Genomic DNA, 14,445 nt, shown 5'->3' with positions numbered 1-14,445 from the left:
TAGTGCAAAATGAGATATACTGCAGTTCTTCCTTAGACAGTATTACAATACGGAAAGTTCTGACCCATGCCATTATAATTAAAGGTGTCAAGAGTTGCAAGTTGTGAGCTGAAAGAACCCTTGGGATCCACATCGTTTTAATTTTGCTTGCTTTTATGTTGGATGCTTATTTTTTGTGGAGGATTTTATTATGCTGCAACATCTGGAGATATACAAAATACGGTCACTCTCAGTGGCTTGGACCCTCATTTTACTGTACTTGGATGACAGTGCATGGAAGAAGTTGTGATCTTTGAAGTGGAGCAGCTGCTTTGTTATCTAGTCATATTACAGAACGGGCAGGACTTTGACCAGGCTGGGGAAGCTTGGGTGTGAAGAGGCCTTCCTTTTTAAAAGCATTTCATTTGAGAATTCTGCTAATGGGGTGTAAATGTTAAAGCAGTATGAGTCCCTTTGCTTCTACAGTTACAAAAATGAGACGGCCATATTACAAAATGTTATCCTGGTGCTGCAGTGGTCAGCTAATCAGGTAATTTCTTCCCTGATGCAGCGATTACACACAGCCTCACAGCTGTGGAAGGGCTTTGTCAGAGAATGGATTACAGAGCTGTTCTGGCTTTTGGCTTGAGATTGTTGCTCCCAATTTTACAGTAAATGTGCAGCCAGTATTTCTTCATATTTAAAATGCAGATTAGGTAAAGCAGCACTTGGCCTTTGATACATGACCTTTAAAATCATTTAATTTTTTTTTTTTAAAGTAAAATCTCTTAAATGGCATAAAATAGATCAGGAATAGTCTTGCTTAATTTGTTCTTTTACTTCCTTTTGAATCAGGTTGATAGCTAGGATGTTCCAAAAGATACTGTACCTTTCATAGGTCACTAACTCAGCTGCAGTATGCCGGCTGATCAGTGTATGGCAGGAATGCTTTAGATCAATCCTGACTTCAGTTTTCAGTTTGATGCCACTGCAACAAAATAATGCTGTTGCAGTCTTCTTAGTGGAAGTCAACTTCCACGTAGTGGTTAAGTGGATTTAAGATTTCTCTAAATTTGTTAAATGTGTGAGTTTTTTAAATTTTTTTTTATTAAAGCATTTGGGATGAGCAAAAGATCCTTGCTTTCAAGCAAGTTTCAGATCATTGCGAGATGTAATGTCTGTTTCCACTGATGGAAAGGTGGGGGAGCATTTTTTTTCTTAGTAGTGTTTGTTGCCAGTGTGATCAGTACATCTTAGAAAAAGGAGAGAGGGAATTTCCTGGCTTGCTCTAAGGAATGAAAGGCATCTTGACTTTGGGTTGTCCAAGGAATATAGTATAAATAGAACTTGATAATTATCAACTTATATGGCTTAAGTAAAACCATGTTACAATATGGGGTGATATAGTTTTATTGCCTTTTGTTTAAAGGATGTGTATCTGTGGCTTCACAGCTCAGAAGCTGTGTACTCTGACCACATTTGAAGTGCCAATAAAGCATAATGTGTGGTTTTACTTTGCCCCTCCATCTATATAAGATTGCATGCAAATGCTAACACATTACAGCAAGACAAGAGGTCAAGCAATTTCAGTTATTATTTGTTAACAGAATGAAGTTAGACAACTGCATTAAATGGCCAAGGGCTTTGTCCATCTTTTTCTCTTCTCTCCCCTGCGCGCCCCCTCCACCCCCCCAAAAAAAATTTCCATTGTCACTTTAAGGAAAGCTGTTAATTAAATCATCATTCATTTTTTAGCTGATAATGGAGTGAAAGGCTAGGACACAGCCAGCCAATACAGCCAAGTTTATGGGCAGTAGTGTCTATATTAGAAATAACCCCAACTTGCAGTTTGCTTTCAATGTGGACTTCTATGCAAAAAAAATTCAGTTGATTTAACAGGGCAATCAAACTTGATTGCTGCCCTAACTTTTCCAGTTCTGGTCACGCCTAATAGGGGAGAAGAGAAATCTGTGGGGTGCATTTGTGGTGGCAGAAAAGTGGAAAACTGAAGTTCTGTTTGAGTAAACTACTTTTGTTAAACCAACTGAGCATAGCGCTCCCCTTGAGCATTCTTGCCTAGAGAATTTTTCCTGTACTAAGGCTGTTAGTTTTGAGTTTGCTTTCTTGGCTTGAAGTTCCTTACACTCCATAGCTCTCTGGGCTTAGTTTTGTGGTATTTGTAGTCAAGTAGCATGTCCCCAGTGTACATTGAACATCCTGCTGAAAGAATGCTACCTACTCTCATTGTAGTCATTGTTTTGCTTCTCCCTCTCCCTCTTTTTCCTCCCTTTCTCTCTCTCTCTCTCTTTCCTCTCTCGACCTCTTTTTCTCTCTTTTTTTTCTTTCCCTTTCCCCCCCATCTTAAATAATTTACTGTTAAGTGGGAGAAAGCATTTGTGATGATTCAAGTGTCAACAACCTGTCTCAATCTCAAGTATTTCACTGGAATAGCCAAGGGGATATCAATGGTCACCCTGAAATAAGTTTATTTTTTTTAAGTGAATGTTATCGGCCACTTCTCTCACTGTATAAACTCCGTTGCCCTCTGGAGTGGATCACTGATATTGGTGTTTTCGTTTCTCAGTGAAGTGTGGCAGTCCGCTGGGCTCTGCTTACCTATACAAGGACTGTGTAGAAATTGTAATCTTCCCTCTCGGGAGTGATGCAGACTTTGAGGAAGTCTAGTGTCAGAAGCCATAAGTAATGCTTGTAAAATCTGTGTCACAACAGGGAAGTTAAAACCCAAGAAAATAAGGTTCTAAAGAAAGAAGGTAAATATTTTTGCACAATATTCTACCTCTACCTGCCTGAATGCTTAAAATTGTTATGGAAATGATGTGTGGGGAATTGGATACCTAGGTGAAGCAGCTACTAAACATTACATAGTGTGGTATTGCCTTTTACAATACTGTATTTTTCTCCTAAAAATAAAATTGAAAATAATATACCAAGGGGGCCAACATCCTCTTAGCTATATTCTGAGATAAATCCTGAGTAACTTCATTGTCTTTAAATGTGTTGTCATGCTTCAGTGAAGATAAGACTGCTAAACTAGAGAGCAGACAATGTTGCATCACTATATAAAGATACTGAGGCGTGAGACAGTATCACAAAAATGACAGTGTGAGAGACTGATTTCACTGCATTTGTTCAGTACTTCTCTGCAGCTAGATTCAGTGTGGTTTCCCTCCTAATGGTCTCTGAGAGTGTTTCCCAGCTGTGATAAATGTCTCCATAAGGTAAAGTTCATCATAGGGATTTCAAAAATAAATTTTACTTCTTCTCTAGTACCTGATAGTGGTTCCTGTCAGAAGCAGGATAATAGATGAAATGGACTAATGGTCTGATTTAGCAGAAAACGGCTGCATACCTGTGACGTGTTAGTACCTCTCGTGTGCAAATTATGTGTTTTATAACACAGCATTTTATTCTTTAGTATCTCTTTTTCTGGGTAGAAATAATCTTTTTAGCTCTAAATTTTTAGACCCTTACAGTTAATGTTTCCTTTCCATTATCATCTTCTCTAGGACGACAGTGATGGGATTCCGTGGTCAGAGGAGAGGGTGGTACGAAAGGTCCTTTATTTATCTCTAAAGGAGTTCAAGAACGCACAGAAAAGGCAGCATGGTGATGGTATTAATGGCAGTCTCAAAACCGTGAATGGTAAGTTTCTTCCTTGGTACCACTGGAAGAGTTTTTCTCTCATTTTTATGCTTGGTTTTCAAAATCTGACCGACAAATATACAGTTCAGGATTTGTTTTTGAAGTATTTAAAAGGTTCACTTCACCTATACTGACATGTTTGTCTCTGAATTTAAGTATCTGTTAGAAATGTATTGGGAACTATGTACTGAGAGAGCCTTGCTGCCCTTGGGATTTGAAATAATGTATTCTCAATCTGCACAGTTTTTAACCTTTTGGGCAATTGAGGAAGAATTTCAGACTGTCTTTGGTTAAGAAAGACATGATGCCTTGAAGGGAAAGTGTAAGATGTGGCTCGTATGGACTCATTCAGGTTTTTAAAAAGCTTTATTTTGTTTCATTGCATCTGGAAAATGATGGCTAGCAGAGTTCAGGTTTCTGGGCAAGTTTGTGTTTTCCTTTTCACCTGACAAGTTTTTTTTTGAGAGGTTTTTGGCAGCTTCTTCTCAGCATGAGCATGTGCTAGTATGTGCTGCAAACTAGCCCTCACCCTCCCCAAATGCCACTCTGATTCCCTTGGCGTGCCTGATCTGTTGCTTTACTTTCCTTCCCTGTACTCCCTGCCCAACCTGCTACTTTGCCTTCTGCTGTCACCCCTGTCTGTCACTATGTTCCCATCTCCCTCCCCAGTCTGCTGCATGCCACACACATAGGCTGCCTGTGCCACAGGTTGGCCACTCTTCTGCTAATACATTAAAATAGCAGCTGGGTGTTTGCTTGTTACATTATCGTATTTCTGTGCAGCTTGTGCTTTTGCCATGGTGAGTCAAATTTCACTGTTCTTTAACTGAGACGCTTACATATTACTAGCAAAGCAAAAAGCTGGTTAAATGCAGACAAACTGTGTATGACCAAGTTATTGCACCACAGGAGCAGCAATGACCTCTTCAATGCAATTAAGAAATACTTTTGACTTCTGAGTTCACTAATAATACCAAATGATCTGAAGGGAAAGAACACTTCAGCCTTAGCACCAAGTCAATAATGAGCACGGCGAAGTACGCAACCAGCTTTGGCTTTCTGGTTTTTTTTCCAACACCTCTGCTTCATTGATCGTCTGTCAAACACAATTTCTTTTGGAAAGTTTCTCATTCCATTATGGGGCTTTTCTTTAGTCAGAGGAAAAAAGTCTACAGGCATGAAGCACAATAATTGTATGTTAGTAAGCTTTGATGATATGCCAGGTTACAGGATGACTGAGGTTTTTATGGTGTCTGGTTTCTCCAAAGGCAGCTTAGATGAAAAGTAAGTTGGCTGGGAATGCTGTGTCAGTGCAGGTACCAGACATGGAGTATGCCACATATTTATTCCAGCAATGTCATGGCTCATGCCTTCGAAGCATGCTTCACTAATTTAGGTTTTTATAGTAGCATACTTCCCCCTAACTGCTGTCCCACAAGAAGTGGGTGACTAAGCTTTTCCTGAACTTGTATGGCATCCATTCTAATTCCTTCTATTCATGAAATGGTTCCTTAAGCTTCCAGCCTCTGTACTGCTCCGTTTCAGGAAGACAACTGTCTTTTGAACATTTTTTTTTTTTTTAAATCAGTCATTTAGAACAGTGGTTCTCAACCCATGGGTCATGACCCAAAAGTGGGTTGCAAGAATGTATGAAAGGGTGGCAAATGGATTCTCCTTTAAAGGAGAAAAATGTGGGAAACCATGACTTTTCCTTTGCAGCCAGTTCCAGCCTGCAAGGGGCTGCTTGAGGCGTCCCCCCAAGCCCCCCAACACTGAGGGGCTGGGACCTGACGGTGAGGGGCACTGGGTTGGAACTGGCCATCGCTGTTTACAAATGGGTCCTGGTACAAAAAAGGTTGAGAACTGCTGGTTTAGAAGATAGGCTGGCTTTCTTTTGAAAAATGAGGTTTTTTTTAGGAAAGGGAAAAGGATTAATAGTAGTGTGACATGGGAAAGACAAATAATGAGATTTAAGAACATTTACATGTCATGACAGCTTTCAGAACGGATCCATTGCTGCTTTATGTAAGCTGTGGCCACCATTTTGAAATGAGCAAAATGCCTAAATGTGATGTTATGTAAGTGGCTTCCTTTATATCGATACTGAACCCCTGTCAATTTTGTTGAAGAAAGCTGATGTATAAATTTTGGCATCAGTGGTGCTCAACACGCCTGAAAAACTAAGGCCTTTGTTTAGGCCCCTAACCTTAGGTTTCCGAGATTTGAAATTTTATCTTGCACATATAACAAGGAGTAACACTAAATTTTGTGAAATAGAGATCCTGGGTTGCACAACTCCTTTAACAACCCTGCTGAACTTGCTATGGTGTCTTCAGGTTGTCACAGGTAGAGAGAACTTTTCAGCGGCCTACAGACATAAGGAGACTGGGAGCTGGGCAGTGATGCTGAGAAGAGCTGGGCAGCTTTTTCCACATCATCAGTCACTAGGTTGCCTCCCCCTTTCAGTAAGGGACCCACACTTCCCTTATCTTCCTCTTGTTGCTGACATACTTGTAGAAACCCTTGTTACCCTTCACGTCCTTTGCTAGCTGCAACTCCAATTGCTTTTTGGCCTTCCTGATTTCATCCCTGCATGCCTGAGCAATATTCTTACACTCCTCCTTCATTATTTGTCCAAGTTTCCACTTGTGAGGTTCCTTTTTGCGAGTTAGCTCACTGAAGAGTTCTCTGCTAAGCCAAGTTGGTCTTCTGCCATACTCGCTAGTCTTCCTGCACATCAGGATAGTTTATTCCTGTGCCCTCAGCAAGGTTTCTTTAAAATACAGCCAGCTTTCTTGGACTCCTTTCCCCTTCAGATTGGCTTCCCAGGGGATCCTGCCATTCCCTGAGTTTGGTCACGCCTGCTTTTCTGAAGTCTAGAGTCCTTACTCTGCTGTTCTTTTTCCTTCATTTTCTCAGGATTGTGAATTCAGTCATCTTATGGTTGATGCTGCACAAGTTGCCATCCATTTCTATATTCCCTACCAATTCTTCCTTGTTTGGGAGCAGCAGGTCAAGAAGAACATGGCTCCCAGTTGGCCTCTCCCAACACTTGTACCAGGAAGTTAGTCACAGAGCACAGGATAACAACAGGATAGCCTTCAGCTACAGTGTGCCTATGGTTGATAAATACACTTCCAATGTGTGGGAACATAAAATCAGAAGGAGACTTTTCTGTCAGTTGTCAGAAAACCCTTTGTAGCTCTAAATGGGATAGTCTGATTCAGCTTGTGGAAACACGGTTGCACACTGAAAAACCCAAAGGACATGCATTGTGATTTTGATTTGTTACTGCCTGTCGTTTGTGATCAGATTTTCATAATAGAGTCTGGGATTTGGAATCTGTATACCAATTTTCAGAAGTCTTCTCCTAAGAGGAAAGCTAATTCCCATGGGAAATGGTTTTTTTCCTTTTGTTGCTTTAAATGTGAAATATGGTTGTAAAAAAAGCAATAAAGAATGTGATTATTGCTTGCATTGTGTTTTAAAAGTAAATTCACTATCCTCAAAAGAGTAGCTCATAGAAGCTTGCTTTTACATTACAGTTCATAAACAGTAAAAGTACAAAAGATAATTTTTTGTTCAAGATGATCAGAAATACCAACCTGTAAAGATGACAGAGTAGTCCTTGAAATATTCAGATGTATATTGTATTGTCAATGGCCTTAGGTTAGTCCTACAAGGATGATGAATGAAACCATCTCTAAATGTGTTGTATTGGTTAGGACTAGTGAAAAACATGATCTAATTAATTATGAATGTTAAAGTATAGGATAGAAGATTTTGGTTGATGTTGAGTTCAAAGACTTAATCTCCAGGTATTTTTCTCTTTAAAGCTTTAAAGTGTTTCTTGATATAGTAGATATGCTATTCTGCTCTGTTTTGTTTATTTCGTCTTCCCTGGACCTTAGGGCTGTGAGAAGTTTCTTTCAGTTTAGTGAGATTTAGATGCATGCTAGGAATATCCTCTTGTGCGTATATTTCAGGTACCCCAGTCAGTGCGTTTAAAAATGCAACAAAGTGCCAAAGTGCAGTGGTACAATTCAGTATAACCCAGTGCCAGTAACCAGTTAAGTAAGCATATCAATTTGGAATATTATTTCATTTTTTTTCTTGTCTCTATACCTGTTAAATTTGTCAAGGCCAGAATTGGGACTATGCAAATCATTATTTTAAATAATTTGAAGCTCACTTATATTTGTGCAGGACTTCTGCATAATCTTTGTATTTTTTATCTAAATTTTCAAAAGAGCAAGTCAAAAGTCTCTCTTTTTCTCTCACACACACACACACATTCAAGATTAAATAACAGCTCTCTTGCACTCTCAGGAAGCTGGATTGGGTACTACTGAAAATTCCCAAATCTCTTTTCCTTTTTTTGTTTTTACTATAAATTTTATTTGAGAAATTTGAGAAATTTTCATTCTCTCCAAATCATTAATTGTTTGAGAGAGTTTCTTTCTGAGTTATCCATGAACAGTTGCAAAGCTCTTGCAGGCCATATAATGCTCTTGGCAACTCCTGTCCAATGCCACTGTTTTCAGAGGATGCTGTCATTACAGCTTTCAGTGGTCAATCTCCAGCCTGTAGGCCAGATCCAGGCTGCAAGGCCATGTAACCTGGCTTCCCCATTTGTCTGAAAATTTGACTGCAGAGGAGCGGTGACCTGTAGGGAGCCCTACAAGCCAGATGACGGAGTCCTGCATGCTAGATTGCTCTGGTGCACCATGGAACTAACACATGGGGTTGGATAGGTGCACAGAATCACACCAGAATGCTGACCCCATGCTGGGTCAGACCCGTGAACTGACCCCATGCATGGTACCTGGCCTGTGGACCAGCTCTGCAGCACTTGGCCGGGCTATGTGGCAAGATGCATGAGCACTGTCAGTGCTCTAAGGAAATTAGAGGAAATGTTCTCTGTAAATTAATCCTGCCCTTCATTTTTTCCAAAAGTTAGAGACGGCTGTCATCTTATGACTCATAACTTTGAATCATTTCACTCTCCTCCTAGGAAGAGCTGCTGTTGTCCCTAAGTCTATTTATAGTTAAAGTAATTCTGAAAATAACTTCACCTGCCTGCAGTCTTTTACTGTTAATTGTGGATGGGAGAGTGTAAGAAAGATGATGTGTAAATGGCAAGGGTAGCTGTGCAGCCTGAGGAGACAAAAATTAATAATAATACATTTGTTAAAGTTGCTGAGAAGAGGCCAAGAAGAGACCAGGTCCGCAAAAAACAAAATGATGTATCATATCAGAAAAGGAATACAAAGCATTAACCAAAGGAGAGTTCCTGATGGGTTTTGGAGATGCTGTTCTCATTTGTTGGTTGGAAGGACAATTGCTGTGTCATGAAGGTGGGTAAGGATGTGGGAAGTAGCAGATTTTGCAGATAAGAAATAGAGGATTTGAAGCAAAAGGATAGAGAGGATTAAATGAAAAACTGTATATAGGAGAAAGGAAACAAAACCAAAATCCAAGGGTAGAAAAATAGCACTAGTACTGGTAGTATTAAAACGAAATCTCGTTCAGTACAATACTGTAGAAAAGGTTGGAAAGCCAAACAGGGTGGTGGGGAGACACTCAACTCATAAATAGAAAAATGCTTTTGATTAATTTTAGTCATTAGCCTGTTTAACAGTTCTTTTGGTTTGCATCTAACAGTAACAATTAATTGGACTGGATGTCAAATCTTGAAATAAATCCTTTCCTGTCTACAACAGAAAACAACAAAATTAAATTATTCAGGGTCATCTTTGCTCTAGTTTAGTGGCTAAAACATTGGTTTTTTTCCGCTAGTGTCAGCAATGTAGACCAACATGCTGCAGCCTGGGGACGAGCAAACTGCATTTTGTTCCGTCTCCTATAGCAATAAAATTGCCAGCTAAATTCAGACCATGGAATCTTTTTATAGCTGATGTATGCAGCAGGAGGAGCACAGCTACCCTTTCATATATGTGGTAGAGCTTGCAGTGCTGTCAGAAATCATAGTCTTTGTCAATCTCTGTATTTAATTTACTTCTTTCAATCATTTTTATAGAGAAGCTTTTCTGGCTAGAACCACATGAAGTCCCTCCAGTTTTATATCTAGATACACCCAGATTTCATGTACTTTGAACTCACTATATGAAGATACTTGACAGAATAGACATTTGCTAGATAATCAGATTTGTTAGGTTCTTCCTGATATAACATTGCATCTTGGACTGCAGAACACCCATTTCTTTGGCATACAGATAGGAATGAATATTTTTCTGGTTTATACAGACTGTAGATGATGAGATTTCATGAGGATGTTGAAAGTCAAAGTGGGCTGAAGCAGTACTCTCCAAACTGCAACAAGTTGGGGAATATGCAGAGCAGTTGGTGGTGGTCTGGCTGTTGCTGACTGGTTCTTGTTTGTAGCTGCAGAAGAAGCTAAAGATACCATATATGTTTTAATAGTTCTACTGTTCTGTGCACACGATTGATGCAGGAACGCTTTGGGATTCTAAGTGACCTGGAAATGGGACCATATGCCATCTGTCTAGTAGGCAGGGGTTCATACTAGGAAAAGATTTGAAAATGTCTGTTTTACAGCCTTGTGACGTTATATTTAGGACACGTTAACTGCATTTATAAAGTGGGCATCTGCACATTCAAACAGTAAAAGAAGTGCAGAGTGTAGTTGTATTGTGCTAAATGTGATTGTATCACAGCAAAGTTAGGACTTCTCATGGGAGGAGTATCTCAAGTTTGTATTAAGTATCATATGTAGTTGAATACAAGATGGGAGCTTCCCTCCCATTCAACTTCCAGCAAGAAAAGGCCCTCATCTTGGATCTGAGTACAAGGCAGGGGGCTGTGGCTGTGGCCCTGGCCTGAACCAAGTTTGGCTGCAGCTGCTGCCCCCTCCTTCCCAACTGCCTCTACACCCTCCCCACCACTGCTGCTTAGCTTCATTCATGACTCTGGCTCTGGCTCTAGTCTGGGGCACAGAGCATGAGATGTCTCTAGCCCCTGCTTGTCCAGACTTCAGTGACAGTGGTGGCTGAAGCTGACCCCAGCATGTTACACTAAGAGGTCGTCATGCATGTTACTATGCCGCTTCTCAGAACACATTCAAACCCTTAATACGACATGATGAAATGCTTATGGTAATGATAAATAAATGACGTGCTAAGTGTCCCATGCTAAAAAGGCCCTTAGAGTATGGGAGCAATATGGAGAAGAAGGCAGCAACAGAAGGGAATAGTCTATTGGACAGATGTGAGGAAAGTCCTCTTCCTTCCAAAAACTAGAAAAGAGAATGAGAGGCATTAAGCAGTCAAACACATGACCCATGAGCCATATCCAGCCCCTGGAGCCATATGATACGGCCTGTCAGTTGCTGGACCAAGCCCGTGTCAGCCCAGGCCTGGCACGCTGTGTACAGCATGAGCTGGACCTCCTGCAGGCATGTAAGAGGTCCAGCACAGGGGGTCAGACCGAAGTGCCACATGTGGCCCCTTGAGTCGCATGCAGTGCTGAGTCTAGCCCACGCACCCAGTGCTGGCTCTGGGGGCCCTATGCACAGTGAGCCTCCAGGCTGGTGCATGCTGCATACAGCGCACAGGCCTGGACTGGCAGAGGGTGCACCTCCCTGTGGCACCCTGCCAGATCCAGAGTCACCACACAGAGCTGCATGGAGTGCGCACCCAGTTGTGCAGCACACGTCAACCCTTGGGCCAGCACAGGGTGTGCACTGCCTGTGGCATGTGGCTGGACCTGGCACTGCTTGTGCACAGAGGGTCTAGGCTGCATACAACGTCCCAGACTGATCCTCTGTGCTGCCTACAGAACCAGGTCCAGCCCAAGTGCTACAAGCAGCATATGCTCTGTTCCAGCCCTGGAGGCTGGTGTGTGCTGTGTGTCTGACCTGGCACTGCGGCTGCTCCTCAGAGGGTCAGTCCCAGTCCAGACTCTCTCAGGGATGCTCATCTGGCACACAGGGCCAGATGAGTTCAACACCCCTGTTTTGAGGAGGGGTATCTTGTGGGTTCTTAGATAATGTAGAGTCATAGATAATGAGGGTTGGAAAGCACCTCAAGAGGTCATCTAGTCCAACCGCCTGCTCAAATCAGGACCATCCCCAACTATATCATCCCAGCCAAGGTTTTATCTCATTGGGTTTTAAAAGCCTCCAAGGATGGAGAGTCCACAGTCTCTCTGGGTAACCTGTTCCAGTGCTTTACTACCCTCCTAGTGAGAGTTTTTCCTTATATCCAACCTAAGCTTCCCTTGCTGCAACTTGAGACCATTGCTCCTTGCTCTGCCGTCTGCCACCACTGAGAACAGTTGAGCTCCATCTTCCATGTAACCACCAATACGGTAGTTGAAGGTTGCTACTAAATCCCCACTTCAGTCTTCTCTTTTGTAGACTGAATAAGCCCAAACATACACACCAAATATCTGATAAGCGCAGGTTTATTACTGCTTGTTACTAATTTTTGTTAAAATCTTCAGGAGCAGGCAAAAGGATTAAAAGCTAGAGTAAACGTGAGTAAATTGTGTGTAGTTGCAGTATGGTACTCTATCCCAATGATAGTACTGCTGATATCACACTGACCATTCAACAAGTTCCTCACCTTATAGATAAGGGGGAATCTGTTCATTGAATACCCTGGGGTTTATGTTGCATAACAAACAGCAAGGGACATAACAGATGAGTCAGTAGGATGGGCATGGAAATATGCAAAATAGAAAACAGCAAAATAACAAAAGTAAAAACAGTGTCAGTTTAGAGACAGATGTCTTTCAGTCCAAATATACCTCTGCTTGTTTGATTATTGTTTTAGGAAGGACTTTATGTAAACCACAGGGAATTTCATTTTGTCCCGTCAAGTACAAAGGGAAATGTATTTTGTGAAACCATATGCATACACAATCATCTGTGCTTACCCATGAGTAAACTTTTTCATTTTAGGGTTGTTTTTTCCCTCTGTTTTTTTTTACTAGTGTTGTAAACTATACTTTTTGGAATATTTCCAAAAAGTTCAGGGAGGAAAAACATTTTTTCAACCTCCAGAGCTCTTAGATTAGTGTTTTTATTCTTAGCCCCTATCGCTTTTTTTGTTTCCTCAATAAAGGGGGCATTTTAGAAATGTTTTACCTTCTAAAACTGTGAAACTAGTTTTGTTGTTGACCCAACAGAATGTTTTTAAATCCATTAAGCTGTGTTTAATCAGTGCAGATGTCATGTATGCTATAAAACATTCTCATGTCAACGCAGGCAGTAAAGTGGCTTTAAAAAGTAAAGTTTAGTGACAGATGGCTATAACCACAGAGGAACACAGTGAGTACTACTGTAAATTTCCTGACACAACTGCCAAGATACCTTTTTCCTGACCTTGAAGTACCCTGCACTACCTGTGTCCTTATGATTGGGCCTTTTTTAGTAACCAGGTTGCCAATCAGCACAGGTTGTGAATCTTTTATGTGACATGAAAACAGTCTTAATACTACCATAAATTCCTACTGCTGAATCGCAGTTGTGACCCAATCCATGTTTTAAAACATTTATTTTATAGCCAAGTTTTTAAGCCCTTGGAAATGAACAAAATATAGGCCATTTGATTAACCATGTAGGCACGAACTACTCCAGTACAATATTAACAGTTAATCATTTTTATCTTTATTATGGCTAGCTGGGATCCAGTATTGGAGACAAAGGAGGAGTTTGCTTCCAGGATGAGTTGATCAGGGTATCATTCTGGTCATTCTTACTAAGTTCCTCTCTCTTGCCCCATTTTAAATGAATTTTAGTATCGGTGAACGTTGTTTGAATCATAGCGTTGCAGAGGCCTTCATGTAAGCACCCAATAGGATATAGCAGTGGCATGACAGTGTAAAGTCCCCCTTTGCCATTGTGTCAAATTGTACCTGAAGTGGCCATCTCCCAAGTTAAGAGCAGTTGAATTTGCATGATTATCAATTCTCTTGTGGCACAGGCAAGATTACTGGCAAAAGTTTCAGCTACATTTAGGATTGTGTGATGTCAAGACCTGTCCACTAAGTGGCAAGCTCATTCTAGATAAGCTACTGAACATGCAAGGCTTTTTTTTCTTTTTCTCTCTTTTTTGAATTTGCTCGGAATTTCCTGTGCTTTGTTCTGCATCTGTTTTGAAGACTATGCATCTTTGATAGGATTCATCTTATTTTCTTTATTTAGGCTATGTGCTGCAGTATGTGTGGTGGGGTGCTGGGGGTGGAGAAGCTGAAAGGAGTGAAAGGAGCTCAGCTGGAACATTTCTTTTAGAATCCAACAGAGGAAAGAGGTGGCAAACTCAGACCCTCTGCATCTGACCCTCTGTTATCAGTTAGCTTTTAGCTCTTGGCTTCCCCATCAGACAGGTGCTAGTTTTCTCCCCAAGGATTCACCTCTATCATCCATTCTGCCTAATGCTTTCTCTGAAGCCAGGACCACACTGCCCACTCCCTTTCATTTACTCCTTTGCTTTCTTCCATCATTGGCTTTAGCAGCAGTTGATCTAATGATTTTTTTTTTTTAAATTCAGTATCTGTCTGTCCCCTGAGATCTTACAAACAGACATCAGAGAGATGACTCAAACCATGACTTGGTCCAGTTAATTCTTTAACCAATTCTTTACCTCCGTTTTCTTGTGCAGGGACCGGGACTTCCCCACCGTGATGCAAGATGGACTCGAGGGGAACGCCTCCAGACCTCAGGTTGGGGAGGACTGGGTTAGAGAGCTTCTGGAGGGGCTGGACATGTTCAGATCAGCAGGTCCAGATGCTCTCCACCCCAGGGTGTTGAGGGAGCTA

The 14,445-nt window shown here is 41.2% G+C and overlaps 1 protein-coding gene across 1 annotated transcript in view; it reads left to right on the top strand.

The window, feature by feature from the left end:
• The window catches only part of JARID2 (jumonji and AT-rich interaction domain containing 2), a 314,361-nt gene that overhangs the window by 137,483 nt on the left and 162,433 nt on the right, over positions 1-14,445 (top strand). The window contains exon 2 of the mRNA XM_019543649.1: positions 3,507-3,642. Within this exon, the coding sequence (XP_019399194.1) occupies positions 3,507-3,642 (136 nt within the window). The remainder of the gene's footprint in view (positions 1-3,506; positions 3,643-14,445) is intronic.

The sequence above is a fragment of the Crocodylus porosus genome, unplaced genomic scaffold, assembly GCF_001723895.1.
Source record: "Crocodylus porosus isolate Cpor-Errol unplaced genomic scaffold, CroPor_comp1, whole genome shotgun sequence".
NCBI lineage: Eukaryota > Metazoa > Chordata > Crocodylia > Crocodylidae > Crocodylus > Crocodylus porosus.
This window is presented reverse-complemented; position numbering and strand designations above follow the sequence as displayed.